Here is a 19,602-nt window from a genome sequence, read left to right on the forward strand (position 1 = left end):
TAGTCCGTCGCAAATTTCACAAAGAACCCGGCAACAAGTAATGTCAGACCGATCGCCTGCATATTTAATACATGGACTAGATATTATATCTACATCATTCATACAAGAAAATATAGCATACATGCATAAACTCTAACACACTCATTTTAGAGTATGTTTATATATCTCCAATCTGGTGTTACGTGTATGTAAGAGCTTTTTGTTTCAAAATATGTAGTGTTAACTTAAAAAAGCAACACAATTATATACATAATGCATTAAAACACCAAAATTATGAAGTCGAAACATCTTAAATGTCGATCAGAACTTTATGGATTAATTGAATATATATGATATCAATTTATATAAATATAACAAAATCGATAGAATTTTTCTAAATTCATGTATGAAATAAAAAGACGATGACTTATATAAGAATAAAACTAAATGCCAAGCAAAAAATGTATAAGTACTTATATGCTTTAACTTAAAAGTCTATATTTTACAAAATCCGAAGACCTTTTCAAAATACAAATTAATGTAGTATCTACTAAAGCATATTACATGTACTTTTAAGGCAGTGTCACAATTTCGTCTACTTAAACTCTTTTCATTTCTATTCAAATCTGGAGTCTTTTTAAAGATTAACAAGACTGTCAGGGGAGAAAGGTAATACTATTTTTTATCAAACTTACTTACACCAAAGAATGTATTGAGAAGCACTATTATTGTTGATCCATACCTCTTGAGTGCACCCATGATGGTATTACACGATAGAAATAAAATAACACAATACTTTTACACTGATTCCGCCATTTCCTGACAAGAAAAAAATATATAGCTTTACATATATGGACTACAATATTTAAGTATTTATAATATTCTTATTAATTCTTCTAGGTCTTTTTGCATGGCAATACACTTCTAGAAATATGTTCAGACATTTAGGCATGACATCAGTAAGAACATCTTCAAATGATACATATCTTTCTTTATGACCAGTATGTAAATGTTTATATATAGATATTTGATCCGTAAACATGATATGTCATAACGATATTTCATATAAAAAGGTTAATAATTGATCATTAAAGAAGCACGCCTCCAGATTCATGCTAATTTTCATGAAAATTTGAAATTGTATTTAGAAAGACAATATTGTGAAGTATCCAAAAAGAAGCAATTTACACTCAGAGTCCACGTCAATTGCCAAAATGAGGTCAAGATATTCAAAATTAAAGCTTTAGAAATATTGTTATAATTACTGAAAAGCAATTCCTGAAAATCAATTACATGACAAGTAAATTATTACTTAATTCTTGCATCTTTTTACTTTTCTAAGATCTTAGTACATTTTTCTCAGGTTTGATCTTATTGAAATATTTAGGACCATCTGTTAAGATTGAACATCGGAAGTCGCATCTTTTATTTATTTAATTATTTATTTAGATAAAAAGTAAATACGTTTCATTTGATTAGCATAAAGAGTATAATGTATACTTAGAAAAAAATTGTTTGCGCAAGCAATTTATTTATTTTCATAAATATACAAATTTTCAATATAATTTTGTACTTAATTAATTATTGTTGATAAATAATGTATAAAAATACTCAAATAATCCGGTTATTGTTGGTAAAACAAAACAAAAATAAAATGACGGTATCCGTTTAAATTTCAACAGTCAAATGGGGGAAGTTGAAATTATTTTCATCTAATATTTAACTAATCGGTCCTATATCATACATCGACTTATACAAGCTTTTCCCTTGTTTTTTTATTGATTTTAACAAATCCTTTTATCTTTTTCGGTCACAAATTTAGAAAATTCACTAATCCGGCCACAGGATGATACATAGGTTGTCCTTCACTAATACCATTATCTATCAATACTGTTGATAACTTAATGTGGTTATTTTTTAAATCAATATGAACGACTTAAAGTAAATAATCGTTTAGTTTTGATCGGCGTGAGCGAGGCTTCTCATATTCATTAAGAAGGACCTAAATTCTTGTTTGAGTTTAAAAATAAGTTTACATTTTGAGTTTTATCCTATGCTAGTAATCGACTTTGCAACAGTCAGTTGTAACCCCGCCTTACATCATAGGGACTGTGAGGGAGTAAGTTAGAGAAATTATGAACAAACTTCCACCATGCCAGCATTACCGACATTTAGTGGGTATTTCACAATCTTAATGTCCCAGCATGCGGTCTTGTTTTCACCGGTGCATTTCAATGGTCAGATAGCTACCCGATATTCCTAGGGAGCGGCAAACGTGGTTTCTTTAGACCAGTGCACTTTATAACGTACGTTCATCAATATTTCATGTTATATGTGTTAGAACAATATTTGTACAGTCTTTACTAAGGTCGACGACGACGATGATGATAATAAAAACAGCATCATTAAATTATAAATTTAAACGTATCGATGGTTATTTCGATCATACGAAATGCTTCATATTGTATTTGTGGAAATAATTATAACGTACATGTTTGTATATATAAACAAGTTCTACATTTCCCCTCCTTATCCGAAAGGGGAAGCATTCAATACTAGCCGTGTGCTAAGATAATAAATGTTCTCTCTCTTGTTATAGTGTAGGTAACAGTATATTTATCTATATTATGTTTTATCCACCAATAGTTTTACAGGTTTTTTATTCTACGATAGTTACTGAATGACAAGGGATGATATTTATATATATTTTGTGGAAAAAAAATTCAAACCGTTAGATCTATACAGAAAAGGACTAGAGGTCATTTTTAAAGATACATTTTTTTATTTACTTTCCTTACATTCGTCTAAGGGAACTTTTATCATATACATTATACATGCACAGTGCGTTAATTGGAGTGCAGGTATTAGTTACCCGCACTCCAGAGCTAGCCCATTTATTGGCGGTTTACTTATAATGACGACAGAGAAAGGGATAGCAATAGTAATATCATATTGACCCTTTCGCTGCCAGAGGGTTATTGTTTTATTGACTTAGGGTTTTCTAAAAAATTACTATATTATTAATTAATATAATTATTATTATCATTTGTTATTAGTATTATAATAATTATATATGTTTCCAAATATGCTTGTATAATAATAATTATTGTCGATGGTATAATTTTCTTTATAGTTATTATTATTTTTATTATTAATTTATTATTATTATTATTATTATGATTATTATTATTATTATTATTATTATTATTATTATTATTATTAAAGAAACAGCAAAGGCCGTCCATATGGCAAATACGCCGAAAATAACAGGGACGGCATAAGTCGTCCCTATGGCAGTGAAAGGTTAAGATGCTCGTTCGTTAATTACCCTTCTCTGGGATTTCATAGTGTGACAACGGGGAACGTGTTTTTATTTTTGCCTATGATACAAAAGAGTAGGAACATCAAACACTCGGCAATCTGATTTATACTTGGAGATATATCAGATAGTCTCGTGTTTCGATGCTCTCTCTATTACTTTTCTTTTTGACATTTCTAAAAGTAAGATTGCCAACACGTGCAGCTTAGGGGCATAGAGAAAAGGGAAAGTTTATTGAAACAAAATATTATAAAACAACATCACTTAATGGATTTGTCTAGGAGAATATATTCATGTACCAATGACCCGTTCACTCATTTAGCGTTTTGTATAAACAACATTGCACGAAATAACATTTACATTATACTAGTAGCACATAAAATAAACTAAGCAAAATTTGTTGAAAAAAACCTTAGACTATTGTTCATGGACAATATGGAAATAAAAATTATAGTTAAAAAAACAACAACAAAGCTCCGCTATAAGAACTTGATAAAGACATTTGATATTTCATATTTCGTCAATGGTCTTAAATACCATACCAAGCGTATTTATAACACGTAACATCCTAGTTAAATGAAAATGTTGCCAATTTCAATGCTGAGCAAAAAGGTTACATTTTTGAAGTGTTTAATTAAGGTATGTCTGAAAGCCTACAAAACTTTACCATACCAGCGCAATGGATTGCCTGAACAAGTGGTAAACAGGTGTTTTTTTATCCTCGGATTGGCTATGACTAGTAGATGATCCCAGTTAATTTTGGAGTTAGTCAAAACTACAAAACGCATTATGACGGTACAAGGGTATCAATTTGTCTGCGTGGACTTACTACAAAAAGCTTGCCTGACTAATACCGGTAACTAGAGAACGATGGAAAAGACTAGGAAATTACAATGTATCTCTATTTATTTTGAATTTGTCTCTTAATCTCAAAGTTACCATAGCCTGAATCACAAAAAGCTTTAAGCCACTATACTAATAAGAAAAGGACATTTTGGCCTACTGTCCTAAGACTCGTATTCAGAAACTATACATAATCTCAATCTCAACTCAAACTCGCGAAAGGTCTCCTAAAGTGACGCTGGAAGGGACTAACGATAATTAAACTTGTTCTATAAAATAGTGTACAATGTATTTCACAGAAGTGGAAAAGAAAATTGTCAAAAGAATTAGTTAATAAAAATCTGAATGTAAATGAAAAAAATGATGTTTTTTTAATATTTCAAAAACAATTATTTGTTTATAACATAAACATTTACATATTCAAACGCAGACGACAAATCACGTAAGATCATCGATCATCGGAAACAACATGGACGGTCACATTGAGAAACATAGCAGCAGCTGTATCCATTAATAAGAGAAAAATGCAGTGGAGTAACCAAAGCCAAGCGTAGCAAACAAAGGAAGACAAATTCATTATAGGCTTACTTAGATTCAGCAAAGTTTGGACTACTTAAAACAAAGCTTTTACACTGATTTATATTTAAATATCCTTTAAGATACAAGTATGAAGAAATTTGCATCACTGACTTTGACATAGGAAACGTTTTATATTTCAATTTAAAGCATACATTTCAAACAGAATAGACGCTTGACATTTCCTTTTACGAACGTGTTTATTATTGCAATAAATCACATATCATGATTGGCAAAAACGCATGAAAATATTACAATATCTTTAATATTTTAGGTCTAAGGTCGTAAAAACAAAGAGCATGAAAAGGGAATGGAGCTTTTAAACATAAAGGTTAGAAATGAGCAAGAGGGACTCAAGTGTGCATTTTCAATTGATAATATGATGTCCTAGAAAAATTAAATCAGCAAATTGTTTTGAATATCACATTTTTCACTTTGAAATGAACCTGTCGCGTAAAACCTTAAAGCTCTCAGAAATTGTAAAATAGGCGGTAGCTGAATGCTCTTTTAATGATTCATCTATCAGTCCATATATAAATTGTGCACACTTCTTCATAAATCGTAATTTCTGATAACAATCAAATCCATTTAAATGTACATGAATACGGGGTAAAACTGATTCAAACCTAAGTGGCAGTAAGTACGATTGTTTTGATAACAATTCTAGATTGCCCCCTACTAACCACACACATTCTCACCAAACTGTCTGTATAATCTGAATACCAGAACAGAAAAGAAACTTTATTTCTTGGTTTAAGCATAAAAAGCTCATCACCATATTACATATCCAAATACAACATATTGTTACGCTACGGTCCAGCTATATGGTACCAGGCCCCTTTAATCCTCTTAAAAATGTGGTAACGTGCTCAAGACTTGGCGACCAATAATCGTACTGGACTGTAGAGAACGATATTGTATTTACGAACAATGAAACGATCACAAATATAACAATGTTCTATATAAAATAGAAATTGTTAGGGTTAGGGGGACTGTTGATACTTGATTCGGATGACTGTCAAAGTCTATATAGATCTATTTGGCTGAAATATGCTATTACGACATCTGTCAATAGTGGGCTACTCTGTATGACTCTGTATGGCTAGGACACTGTACTCCACAGTACTTGATAACACTTCCTTACTTCTGGAGGTACGCCAGTTTAAGATTAAAATTGAGTCACAAAGAAGAAAGACTGTTCACAGTTTACTAATTTTAATTAGTGTTAAACTGTTAATAAATTAAATTGTCAAATATTCAAATAACAGTATTGTAATTAACATCAACACATGTATATAATTCAGTCTCAAATATCCGATAGCTATGTCTTACATAGACTTCACATATATTATTACCGCGACTGCCGTTTAATTTCTATTCAAAATATGACAACGTAAATATAAAGTTTGGTCGAGTCAGTGACCGAATTAATGTGTAACAAAAATGATAAAGTTCTTATCAATTATTCTTAGACAATAATTGATTAAATGTAAAATAATAATCTAAAGACTACGTTTTATTTTGCCTTAAAAATAAGTAAAATTTGCCGTTCAGAAGAACACGACATTAATGTAGACTAACCGAAAGTTAAATGAAAACTGACTGAAGTTGATCGTTTTCTGGCCTATTTATACCAAATCTGAGAAAACGAACATAAGAAGGTTCGAAAAATGTTCAACTGTACGTTTTGGTCGGTTGACAATGTTCGACGTTCGAAAACTGAACATTTGACGTTCGGAAACGATCAATTCCATACACAAAGAACGCTGTCAACCAACCGAACGTCCGAACATCAACAATTCTTAGCTAAAGTTCTATGAAACTTTACATAAAAATACGATAAATTGATACATATAATATTTATAAAAATGACTAGTACCATGGATTGACTATAAGTTTGTTGCTTTTGATGAAACATAACTTTGAAACGGTTTGTTTACTGAGTTTAGGCAGCAATTGCTATTGACAACGGAAGTCACACAACCCATAATGCATCAGCGAACAACAACAACACCTGTCAAAGTTTATCGAGTAAAATTACGATAAATGCTACTTTCTAGCTAAATGTACGCTGATTATAAGAAAATATGTAAACAATTAATGAAATAAATCATTACTCTTTATAATTCTGACATAATTTATAGTTGTCAGTCTCTCAAATTAACAAATGAAGCGTTTATCGGTACATGTAAAATGTAAACAATGTCGATAATGACGTACGACCTGAGTAAACAAATGAGATTATATCATTACCCCCCTCTTATTAAGGCAAAGCTCCTGCTGCCTTCTTACAATAACAAAAATAATGAAGTTTATGCACCTTTAACATAATCATCACAAAACTCGGGCATTGACCTTTAAGACTAATAATGTAGGGAAGCTCCGTTTAAAGTAAAAGTACTATCTTAAGCATATGAAACACAGATAATGAAAATTATGCATCTTATGTATAGACACATTTAAACAGTTTATGCACATTTCACTTTCATTAATTAATAACAGTCTTAAATAGTCATTCAAATGTTATACACAGTGTTCATCAATAATAATAATAATGATTAAGTATTATAAATAGCACCAAGTTCAATGTCAATGTCTATAGTCCATGTTCCATGTTTACACTTCTCACAATTTTATATTTCAATATGTTTCACTTTTAAATGTACAGTCTATATTTTTTTTAGATATTCATAATAATTCGATTCACTAGTTCATTGTCTATGTTGTAGATATCCATGTAATAGTAATTATCACAGTAGTAATTAGCACTTTTTAATTAATTAAATGTTTGTCACTATTTCACAAAATAAAATATCACTTCCAATGTCATTTTGTTTGTTGTTGATTTAATATATATATGTATGTTTTATGCTCAACGGCTTAACACTGTCAAAACACATGTGAATAAAACGTTAGTCACACTTAAAAAATAAAGTGGCACAATGTCACATAGTTAATATTGTATCTAAGTCCCTTTTGAAGAGTGACGTCTCTTAGTTATGTACAGTTCATTTACGTTATTGTGTTCATACTTTTTTAACGACGCTTTTTAGTGGCATATTTTCTTTTCCTTTGTTTGTATTTTTACTTTCAGTGCTTGGAGAATTCTCCTTGTTTCGTGACCGTTCCATCTGGGTGATTTTTCTTTCTATTCGGGCTAATTCGTTCACTATTTTTTCTTGTGTCTTTTCTTGACAGCGGATGGCCCGTGTGTTGCTGTTTATTGCCTCCACAATATTCTTCATTCCTTCCACAGTAGCAGAGGCTATAGCCTGCAGTGTACTGGCGATCTGGCTAGATTCTTCCTCCAACCTAGGTCGCTTCCTAGGTGGTTCCTCTTCACTGCCATCAACGTCTGTCTGGGTTTGGATGGATGTCATAGCGGGTCCTCTAGTTACATCTTGGGCCTCGCGCAGTAGGGGATCATCCTGGTTTAAACTCAGTAACCCCGGCAGTAGGTCTTCTGTACCTCTCTCGTCCAGGCATGGGGTGCTTACTGAGCCAGGTGATCGGCGCCTGAGAATTGGGGTGCTTAGATGCCCTACAGTATCCAGTGTTGGTGGAACAGGTGCTGTAGGTGGAGGTGTATTGATCCTTCCAAATACACTAGCCAGGTCTCTGGCATCAATGGTGATCAGATCGCTTGTCTTCTGTGACTGACTTTGGAAAGTCCCCATAGGTGTACTCAGGTTTGGGAACTCTGGTCTTAGATTTGCTGATGGCATTACCGGCAGGGGCACTGTCAAGCCTGACTGTGGTGGTTGGCGACCAAGGTCTGATTGAATGGTGGCGGAAGCCTGTCTGCTTGGCGCAATCCATTGCGGCATCACCAGTCCATCCACCATTGTAGTCTCATCGTCATCAGCAAAAAGACCATCAGGGTCGTTCAGTGGGTCCTCCTGATTCATTGTATGACGTGCGTGCCACCTCAACGACTCTTCTTTACTAAGGACCACCATGTCACGGTCTCCTACATATATAGGGTTAGCTGCCCTCTTCAGCACCTGGGTGTAGTCAGGGGTCCCTGACTTGACTTCCTCATCTCTGTGGCGCCTATACTTCTTGATATGAGCTACCAAGGTTTCCCGGTCCTCACACCTGAAACTGCACAAGGTGCAGTAGAACGGCACCCTATCCATGGGAATATGGGTCTTCAATACATGGCCCACCATTCGACTCTTCCTTTCTATTTTGTTACAATGTGTGCACCTGTACGCCCTTCCTCGGTTTTGAAATTGTGAGAACATTCTCTGGAATTATAAAAAGAAACTTTGAGTCATCCCATAAAGTATACCTATATAATATGTTTGGTCACTGACTCATTAAGGTTACTCCGCGGTACATCTTACTCCGTGGTACGTATTACCTATCCGACAACGATATTAATCCGGGATTTAGCCGTTACCCATTAATTTCCAGTTATCGTCGTTTTCATTGGCTGAGAAGTAAATGTAAACATTGCAGACAGCATCAGCTGTTAATTAAACTTTACAAAACGTGTTAAATCATTCAAATGAGGAGCATTTTGTGCTATTACACTGTAAGTTACCATTTGTCTTTACAAACGTTCGATAAGATTGAACTTCATACGGTTATAGTAATAAATTTGCGGGTCAAACCGTTTAAAACGCATTGTTACAAATAAAAGTTTTACTCGTTTCGTACACAAATTTTCTCGAATCATTGTTTGATTACTCCACAAACTGCACAATATAATAATCGTTTGTTTAAATACAGTTTATTCACACAAAAATAGAATAAATGTTCACATCAGCAATTAATGTTACACATGTTACACAGTTTTTAATGTACATAAATTACAGTTTCTTTTAACAATATATGCATACACAGACAATTGATTGTCAACAAATTTAATTCTTCTTAATGAGATTTGCTGCGCGAGTCACCCATTTAGGAGGGTTTTTTCCTTCATATAACTTAAGTTTATTATGGTGGACTGTACGCTTAGTTCCATCTTTGTCAAACTGCACTACAAAACTAATTGGCGAAAATTTCTCTACAATAAGATAAGGTCCATCATAAGCTTTCTCTAACTTGGGAGTCACTCCTACTTTTCTTGTTTCATGCAGGCACCAGACGATGTCACCTACTTCATATCTATGGAAGGACAACTTGGCATCGTAAATATCTTTACTTCGTTTACCACTTGACAAGAGGTGTTCTCTCGCCACATCATGTGCTCGCAACATTTTGGTTCTTAATTGCTGGACATACCGGTTCTCATTGATAACCTCTTTGGACATGGCATTCGCATGATTGAACATCAAGTCTGCAGGCATTCTAATCTCGCGACCAAGACAAAGGAGATTTGGGGAAAGGTTTGTCGCTTCATTTGGTGTACATCTGTAGGCACCAGCCAAACATCCTAAGTTAAGGTCCCAATCTTCTATAGCATCTTTTTCTGCTTGTAGGCAACTCTTCTAATGCGACATAGATTACTTCCTTCACTCGCATTCTCTTCTTGAGCTATTACACTCGACCACTCTTTCGATTCTTTCTGCTCTACCGATTACAGCATCTTGTCTTAATAATACATCACAAGAAAAAGGATTAAGAACACGAACTTTGCATGTAACGCCATTATTGATATTCACAAGGGAGGTAGCCATTAATAACCTATACCTCTCTTTGAAACTATCAGTTGCCTCTATAATAAATTCAGCACACTGATTATTGTCGTCAGCTTCTGATCTCTTTACAAAAACATCAACCAGTGCCTCGGACTGGCCAGGAATAGTTAAATTTTCAGCCACTACAACCTTTCTTGCTGCCTCACCCCTCCCTACCTGGAAGCATGGAATCTCAACCCCATCCAGAACTATTTTGTCTTCACTCAACAAAATATCTGCTGCCCCATTTTCACCACATCCCAACACATCATATCCTAGCAAGACGTCATCCTCAATTTCAGCTACCTTAGCTTCCTTGACGACTTCTAGAGTACCCAGTGTCATTGTGAATAGGGCTTCTCCCCAGTCAACTATGGGTTTTCCATTTGCAGCTCTTAAGCTTGTAGTTTTCCTCAACTTTGGTTTAACTTCTTCCTTGATTTTATTGTAAATACGCGATGAAATCAGAGTTCTTGACGCACCAGTATCCGCAGTGAATACTACAGGTATGTCTTCAACAAATCCTTTTAAATATATACCGGCATATAAACGATTAACATTGTTAGAGTTAGAAAAGGAATCTTTATCAAGTTCAGTAAATTCTGGTTCATCAGTTATCTGCCCTTGGTCATTTTTTTCTACTGGGACCTCTCTTTGGGCACAAGAGTTGGTCCGTTGAAGTTTAAAGTTTCAGTATCTCGAGCCCATTTATTCTCTTGTTGATTCTGGTTATAGGACTTATTTCTTTGCATTAGTCTTTCGGGGCAGTCTCTAGCAAAGTGCCCAATCTTGTGACATTGAAAACACTCTACAGCTCTTTTTCCTCTAATTTGTTTATCTACTTTAGGCTCATTGGCTTTAGTTTGCTCTAATCTGTTAAGTCTCTGTAATATATCAGACATATTATATTCCTGGTTGTTTTCATTCTGTTTTCCATGGTTTTCTCTTTTATGATTTGCAAATTTCGTAAAGGTATTGGGAAAGTGTTCCCTTCTTTGATTTCTCTGCTCGTTGCTTTTGTGAGGGTCTGCTTCTGCTAAGACATCATCTTCATCACAAGCTCTCCTAGTGCTATTACGGTGTCTCCGCAAACTTCTGGTCTGTTCAAGATTTACTACATGGAACACAGCATCATCAATCGTCTCAGGCTCCTTATGATATTCTACTTCATAGCATACTTCATCATCACGCAAACCATCTAAGAATCTACGCACAAGATCATCTTCACGAGTTTTCCTATCTCGAAAACCATGGGCTTTATCATATAAAACCTTCAATTCAGCTGCGAACTCCTCTGCGGTTTCACCTACTCTCTGGTTTCTTTTACTAAATTTGACTGCGAAAGATCTAGGGGTTTCGATAACCCTATACCTGTTATTCAACTCATCTATTAACCTTCTGTAATTTAATAAAATGTTAGGCTGTAGCTGTGTGAACACAAACTCTGCGGCTTGTCCTTCAATACGTGGCAATATTTGATCTAACCTTGTCTCATCTGACCATCCGTAACGCTGAGCTATAGCTTCAAATCTGGCTATCCATACCTTCCATTCTTCTTTACCAGTAAACGGTGCTACTTTAAAATGTGTACCTTCATTTCTATTGTTGGCACTGTACCTTGACACAGGATAATGAGTGTAACTACTGTCATCATAATTGCCGGTTACACGGGGTGGCTGTTCATACCTATCCGATACAACATTTGCATTACCGGTTATACGGGGTGGTGACTGAAAATTCACATATTGGTCTCTATTAGAACCAGATACACGGGCTGTTAGAACGTCTATTTTGGTCATCTTGAGGGATATTTACATCAGGTTGATAATTACCAGATTGTACATGAAATCTTGAATTAATAACAGGGTCATGTGTACTTTGACATTCTTGCCAATTTCTTCTATACATGTGTGGGAGTCTACCATAAGGGGGTACATCATCAAATCTGTGGTTGTTTGAGTTCAAATCAACTTCATTAGCTTTATTACTATTGCCATTATTGAAACCTAAAGGTTGACATTGAGACTGTTTCAAACTTCTCAGTTCAGTGACTACATCTTTTAAAACACCAGTTATACTGCTAAGGACTTCCTTCACATTATTTGTTTCAGGTGTACTTTGTAAGGTTGGTGATGTGTTTACACCAACATCTTCATGATCACTCATCATATGTGATAGGACTGACATGTTATCATCTTCACTTTCATGACTTTGCCCTGCCTCATCATTTGGGTTGAAAAATATGGTATGGTCACTATTGACTGCTTGTACTGTATTCATCTTGGCGTCTAAAGTCCCACTAATAAAGCTTGGATTCGTATCACTGGATTTGATGTTTGATTATCAAATCCCACCGCTGCCACCATTAAATGTTACGCTACGGTCCAGCTATATGGTACCAGGCCCCTTTAATCCTCTTAAAAATGTGGTAACGTGCTCAAGACTTGGTGACCAATAATCGTACTGGACTGTAGAGAACGATATTGTATTTACGAACAATGAAACGATCACAAATATAACAATGTTCTATATAAAATAGAAATTGTTAGGGTTAGGGGGACTGTTGATACTTGATTCGGATGACTGTCAAAGTCTATATAGATCTATTTGGCTGAAATATGCTATTATGACATCTGTCAATAGTGGGCTACTCTGTATGACTCTGTATGGCTAGGACACTGTACTCTACAGTACTTGATAACACTTCCTTACTTCTGGAGGTACGCCAGTTTAAGATTAAAATTGAGTCACAAAGAAGAAAGACTGTTCACAGTTTACTAATTTTAATTAGTGTTAAACTGTTAATAAATTCAATTGTCAAATATTCAAATAACAGTATTGTAAATAACATCAACACACGTATATAATTCAGTCCTAAATATCCGAGAGCTATGTCTTACATAGACTTCACATAAAATTATTACCGCGACTGCCGTTTAATTTCTGTTCAAAAATATGACAACGTAAATATAAAGTTTGGTCGAGCCAGTGACCGTATTAATGTGTAACAAAAATGATAAAGTTCTTATCAATTATTCTTAGACAATAATTGATTAAATGTAAAATAATAATCTAAAGACTCTGTTTTATTTTGCCTTAAAAATAAGTAAAATCTGCCGTTCAGAAGAACACGACAATAATGTAGACTAACCGAAAGTTAAATGAAAACTGACTGAAGTTGATCGTTTTCTGGCCTATTTATACCAAATCTGAGAAAACGAACATAAAAAGGTTCGAAAAATGTTCAACTGTACGTTTTGGTCGGTTGACAATGTTCGACGTTCGAAAACTGAACATTTGACGTTCGGAAACGATCAATTCCATACAAAATGAACGCTGTCAACCAACCGAACGTCCGAACATCAACAATTCTTAGCTAAAGTTCTATGAAACTTTACATAAAAATACGATAAATTGATACATATAATATTTATAAAAATGACTAGTACCATGGATTGACTATAAGTCTGTTGCTTTTGATGAAACATAACTTTGAAACAATTTGTTTACTGAGTTTAGGCAGCAATTGCTATTGACAACGGAAGTCACACAACCCATAATGCATCAGCGAACAACAACAACACCTGTCAAAGTTTACCGAGTAAAATTACGATAAATGCTACTTTCCAGCTAAATGTACGCTGATTATAAGAAAATATGTAAACAATTAATGAAATAAATCATTTCTCTTTATAATTCTGACATTATTTATAGTTGTCAGTCTCTCAAATTAACAAATGAAGCGTTTATCGGTACATGTAAAATGTAAACAATGTCGATAATGACGTACGACCTGAGTAAACAAATGAGATTATATCATTATAATACATAAATGACATATGACATGAACATATATAATTGCAAAATAATGGTTTATGTAATGTGAGAATGTTTAATGAGATAAGAAATTACTTTAAAAAAATTGTATATAATACACAAGAATTGGTCTATCTTTACCTAACATTATCAATTTAAGCTACAATACATTTTCTTTTATGTTTGAGAAATTCGTTAATGTTCATCAATAGAATCCACAAAAAAGAAAATTCGCAGTTTTGTGACAAATGAAGGGGAATAACTTAGGTATACATAACCAGTATTAACATTTACTTCCCCTTATTAATTCATGAATTCATTTCTGTATGATAAATGAATACCTTTACTGATTTTGTATGTTTTTTTAAATAAAGAAAAACCCACACAAAACAGACAAATAACCAAAACAAAGAAAACTAGACTTAATTATAAAGATTAGTTTTGTATAATCTGAATACCACTTTACTGAAAAGTTGATGACTGTCTTGACCATTAGGCAATTATATGGGATTTACTTATTACACCTTTTGTAATTATAACAACTGTTAGAATTTCACCTGGCGGGTATTCATTTTATTTACACTGTCTTTTTATAGGAACATGGTGAGGTTTGATGCGCCATTAACCGGTTTAAACTCCCCAGCATAACTTATGCTGCTGACCGTTCCAAGGCGGCGCCACTCAGATGTATGTATTTGTTGTTTTGTACTATTAAGGTGTTTACACTTTTAAGTCTAAGGTAAGTATCTTCCTTTTTGCCCCTAGGTTTATTTTTCCGGTTTCCTTGTGTCCCCTTTTTACTTTGTGGGCCTATTAATCAATCAAGTGTATTTAATTTCCTTGTCGGTTAATATTATTTCCTTTTATGTATTATTAGAGTGATAATCATGTCCGTGCTTTGCCTTGTGACCTGTCCTGTTTTGTTTGTGGTCATCCTTGGCTCCTTATTCCTTGGTCGTGTGTGTTACGTTTATTGAACGCCACCTTTCCTTGTTGATCTTGTTTATCATATTTTACTCAATAGAGTGAGTGAAAGTATCGATTCAGAATACGGGCTGGAGGTTTATCACCCCTTTTGATTTAAGGCCTGGCTGTCAGCAACGCATTTCAATGAGCCTTAAATATAAATATCAACGTTGTCATATTTGAATAGTTCTTCTCTTCAAGACATTTACAAATGAAAAGTCCGTGTAACATAAAAAAGGTGTTTCAAGTGTGGAGGAGGGAGCATACATCTTTTACAAACATGCCATGTCTTTGAAAGTTTCTGTTTAATAACTAAGCAATCATATATTGGATGACACTGTCAAACAACATCGGCTAGACCACGTTAAGAATTATTTTTGTAATTTTTATAATGCAGTCGTTTCAGAGGACAAAAGTCACATTTATTTCCATGAAAAAAATCATTGCAAAAGTTTTAAAAAAAATAACTCAACAGCTACATGATTGAGACATATATTTTATTATTTAACTTAGAAAATACAAAAGACATAAACACGATTATTTTTTTTTATTTATTTCTTATTATTGTGTAGTCTGATAAGTTTATCAAATTAAAATATTGGTTTGCAATTATCTACATAAATTTGATATTTTTCATTATTTAAACTTATTGATCCTTAATCCATTTCGAAGTAGTCTTTTCAGCGATATAGGGCTTTCATACTATTCTTGTTATGAAATCTTGCCAGACAGTGTAATTTCTCTTCTGAAATAATTTTCATCAAACTGTGTAAATAATTAAGATATAATTCATTTGCTTTTGACATTTTAAGGCTAGTATTAGGTTTCCGTAATCAAAAGAAGTCTATAAAGAGAGCCTTTTAAGAAATATTCTAGGTATAAAATATAAATGATACTTAGTAATTTGACCTTTACTGATATAAACACATAAGGGTTGATCTTGATCTAGTTACTAGACAAGTATTTAACATTCACTCCTAACGTCGGAAATAGCAGACATGAAAACCCCGTTTTTGTCTTTAAATCATTGGACAACATTGGACACTATTTAATATGATAAAATATTTCGCTGTGTACATGTGCTTTCAGAGTTTTAAAATCATATTTTACTCAATAGAGTGAGTGAAAGTATCGATTAAGAAAACGGGCCTAAGATATTGAGGCTTGTCACCCCTTTTGGTTTTAGGTCAGTCTGTCAATGGTCAGGGTCACGATGACCTTAGTTAATCAATTTCAATGCTATGGTTATCTTTGCGCTTTATGGAAAAAAAACTTCTTTTCATAGAAAATATATGTTTAATTACAGAACTAAATATGCCTCTGTAATATCTTGCAATTGATTGCAACAAAGCTGTAATCATATCTAAGATTTACTTACGTTTAGTCACCAACGTATTTCAATGAGCCTAGAATATCAAGATCAACATTGCCATAGTGTTACAGTTTAATCTTACTCTTAAAATCTTTACAAATGAACATTCATGTAATATAAGAAGTTTGTGATAAGTGTGGGTGTGGGGACATACATCTTTTACAAACATATCATGTTCTTGAAAAGTTCTGAATAATTACTAAGCAGTCATATATTGGTTGACACTGTCAAACATCGACTAGACCACGTTAAGAATTATTTTTATTGCATTTATATAATTCAGTCGTTTTAGAGGACAAAAGTCACATTTATTTCAATGAGAAGATTAATTGTAAAAGTTAAAAAATAATAACTAAACAACTACTAGTACATGATAGTGACACAAATCTTATTATTTGACATAGTAATTACAATAAGCATAAACACGAATTATTATTTTGCTGGGCTACTTGCTGTAATTATTTTGTAGTAAAAAGTTTTTTTTATATGATATAGAAAAAGTAAAAATATAAAGTAGAGCTGCAAAGAATTATTTTAATCAATTAAAGATGCAATTATCATACTGGGTGTCTTATATATAAGGCTTGTAAACGAGTTATAACGCTTATAGACGAAACAAGAGACTTCTTACATATTCGTGTTTTTATGATAAAGGCTACTGACTTCGAACGTTGCTGTTGGTTCTAATCCTGCAACATGTGCAAGGGACTTTGGATTTCTGCCTGTTAAATGGTTATCTAGTTAGCTTAATGAACGTCGACGATGCTACTCATGTGTCCGCTCATCCCTTAAATAATGCACGGCGGGGCACCTGGGTCTTTCTCCGACGGTAAAGCTGGAAAGTCGCCATATGACTTCAAACAATTAAATTCACAATAAAAGATCTGTGCCAAATAAGGCCAATTCCTTACATAAACATCATATACATCATGGTTAAATGACGTTTTGATACAGTGGTATACAATACCATTGCTACTTCTTTGACATCTTTTTAAATTAAATATAAACACATGTTGCAGGTCAATAAATGATGATGCAATTGATAAGTAAGTATTTCATACATTATAATATGAGCAATGTCACGACAAATGCAACATAATGGGTTTGCGATCTGCATAGATCCAGACCAGCCTGCGCATCTGCGCAGTCTGATCAGGATCCATGCTGTTGCTTATCAACTCTACTTACAAGTAGAGAAACTGATATCAAACAGCATAGATCCTGATCAGAGTGCGCGGAGGCGCAGGCTGGTCCTGATCCATGCTGATCGCAAACGCGCTATGTTGGTTTTGTCGTGACGCGGCTCAATTATGTATTATGCATGTGTAATTGTTTCAGTATAAGTAAATGGAAATTGTATTCATACCATCTAGAGTGTTTGTCAAAACATATTCTTTTTTTTTGTTCTTTTTTATAGTGTGTTGTTGTCTTTGTAATTCATCAGAAGTCTATATGTAAAATTAACATGTGTTTTTTGTATTCAGAACGATGTACATTCCCCCTAAAAATAGAGATATTTATTAAACTTATTGATCCTTAAACCATTTTGTAGCAGTCTTTTCAGCGATTTTGGACTTTCACTTACAGATATTGTTATGAAATCTTGCCAGACAGTATAATTGCATGTCCATTTCTCAATCTCCTGAAATGGTTTTCCTCAAACTATGTAAATAATTAAGGTATAGATTATTTGCTTTTGACATTTGAAGGCTTACATATTAGGTTTCCAAAATCGAAAGAAGTCAATAAAGGAAGCCTTCTAAAGAAATATTCTATGTATTAATTACAAGTATCTCTATAATTGAGACTTAGTAATTTGACCGTTAGCAAACAGAAAAAAACAATTTACACCTGGCATATAAACACACAAAGGTTGATCTGGTTACTAGACAAGTATTTAACATTAACATTGTCATCTAACATCGAAATTAGCAGACATAAAAACGGTTTGTCTCTTAATCATTGGACAACATCGAACACTATTTATTATGATAAAACATTACGCTGTGTGGTATTAAAGTCGATTGCGCTTAGACGAGGAGAGCAATAATTTCGCTAAAAAGATCAAAGAATCAGAATCTGGAGCAGGTATGATCCCCAGAGAGAAGATAAGTAACAGGGTTAGGATTGTCAGAAAATACACCAATCCCAAAATCTACAGGATTGTGCACATTACACAATGTCATACATACTGCGGAAAATTTTTATATTTGACTTCTAGATGTGACCTTGACATACTGAACTAGTTTGAACTGCTTCCTAGTACGGTAAACATCTATGCCAAATATTATCAAAATCTTTCTGCGCATGTATAAAATATGCTGCATAATAATTTTCCTTGAAGACATCGAGTACTTGGTAATGGTCATTAGACTGTATCTTTTTGTACATATTTACACATCATTTTGTGTTTTATCTATTTCGTTTTATTTATTTCGTCTAATGTAACCATGACCAATTTCATTTTCAGTTTATATTAAACCAAGGCATATTATATGCAACTGGTTATAACAAACAAACAAACAAACAAATAGAAAATTAACTGTCAAAAACCACTAGTATCGCAATAAAAAAATACAATTATGACTAGCTCAATAAACAAAAAGAAGATCATATTGTTCATTTCAATTACTGAATTCAATACAACATGTATTTGACAATGTAACACATGGGAACGAAGAATGAAAAGTATTAATTTTCTAAATTTTGATATAATGTTTTTACAAAATAAAGATAATTTCAGTAGCATCTTTTTATCACAACTATTCATTAATGTGTCAAGTTTAAAAATATTTGGATGAATATAGAACCTGTGAAGAAGAGATTTACGTTTTATGTCATTAAAGTACGAACATTCAAATAAGAAGTGAAATTCATCACCAATACCTTGATACGGACATAAGGTACAGAGCCTTTAATTATGATCACTTGCCTAATGTCTGCATTTTTCAATTGATAATAGACCGTTGTAAGAATTTCACTAAGCGGGGATTCATTTAATTTACACTTCCGTGTCAGTTAGGAACAGTAAGGTTGGGCGCGCCTAAAACTGGATTAAACTTCACATTGGTGTTACTACCAATGACCCTTCCAAGGCGGTA

The 19,602-nt window shown here is 33.5% G+C and overlaps 1 protein-coding gene and 1 long non-coding RNA gene across 2 annotated transcripts; one reads left to right on the plus strand and one right to left on the minus strand.

The window, feature by feature from the left end:
* Positions 1-5,838: 5,838 nt before the first annotated feature.
* LOC132740223 (uncharacterized) lies at positions 5,839-14,164 on the minus strand. The gene is made up of 2 exons (XM_060728084.1): positions 13,797-14,164; positions 5,839-8,967 (listed from the first exon to the last, which is right to left on the minus strand). The coding sequence occupies exons 1-2, from the start codon at positions 13,833-13,835 to the stop codon at positions 7,744-7,746; spliced, it is 1,263 nt and encodes a 420-aa protein (XP_060584067.1). The 5' UTR covers positions 13,836-14,164; the 3' UTR covers positions 5,839-7,743.
* Positions 9,064-10,059, plus strand: LOC132740224 (uncharacterized). The gene is made up of 2 exons (XR_009627124.1): positions 9,064-9,257; positions 9,808-10,059. It is a non-coding gene; the product is annotated as an uncharacterized LOC132740224 (long non-coding RNA).
* Positions 14,165-19,602: the final 5,438 nt, after the last annotated feature.

Source organism: Ruditapes philippinarum, unplaced genomic scaffold, assembly GCF_026571515.1.
Source record: "Ruditapes philippinarum isolate M1 unplaced genomic scaffold, ASM2657151v2 ctg4655_1_1_1_1, whole genome shotgun sequence".
Lineage (NCBI taxonomy): Eukaryota > Metazoa > Mollusca > Bivalvia > Venerida > Veneridae > Ruditapes > Ruditapes philippinarum.

Excerpts from the sequence above, each read along its gene's own strand:
- LOC132740223 (XM_060728084.1), bottom strand. The coding sequence starts at position 13,835 with ATGTTTCATCAAAAGCAACAGACTTATAGTCAATCCATG. Across the intron at positions 8,968-13,796 it reads AGACTTATAGTCAATCCATG|AGAATGTTCTCACAATTTCA; the intron begins GTACTAGTCATT and ends TTATAATTCCAG.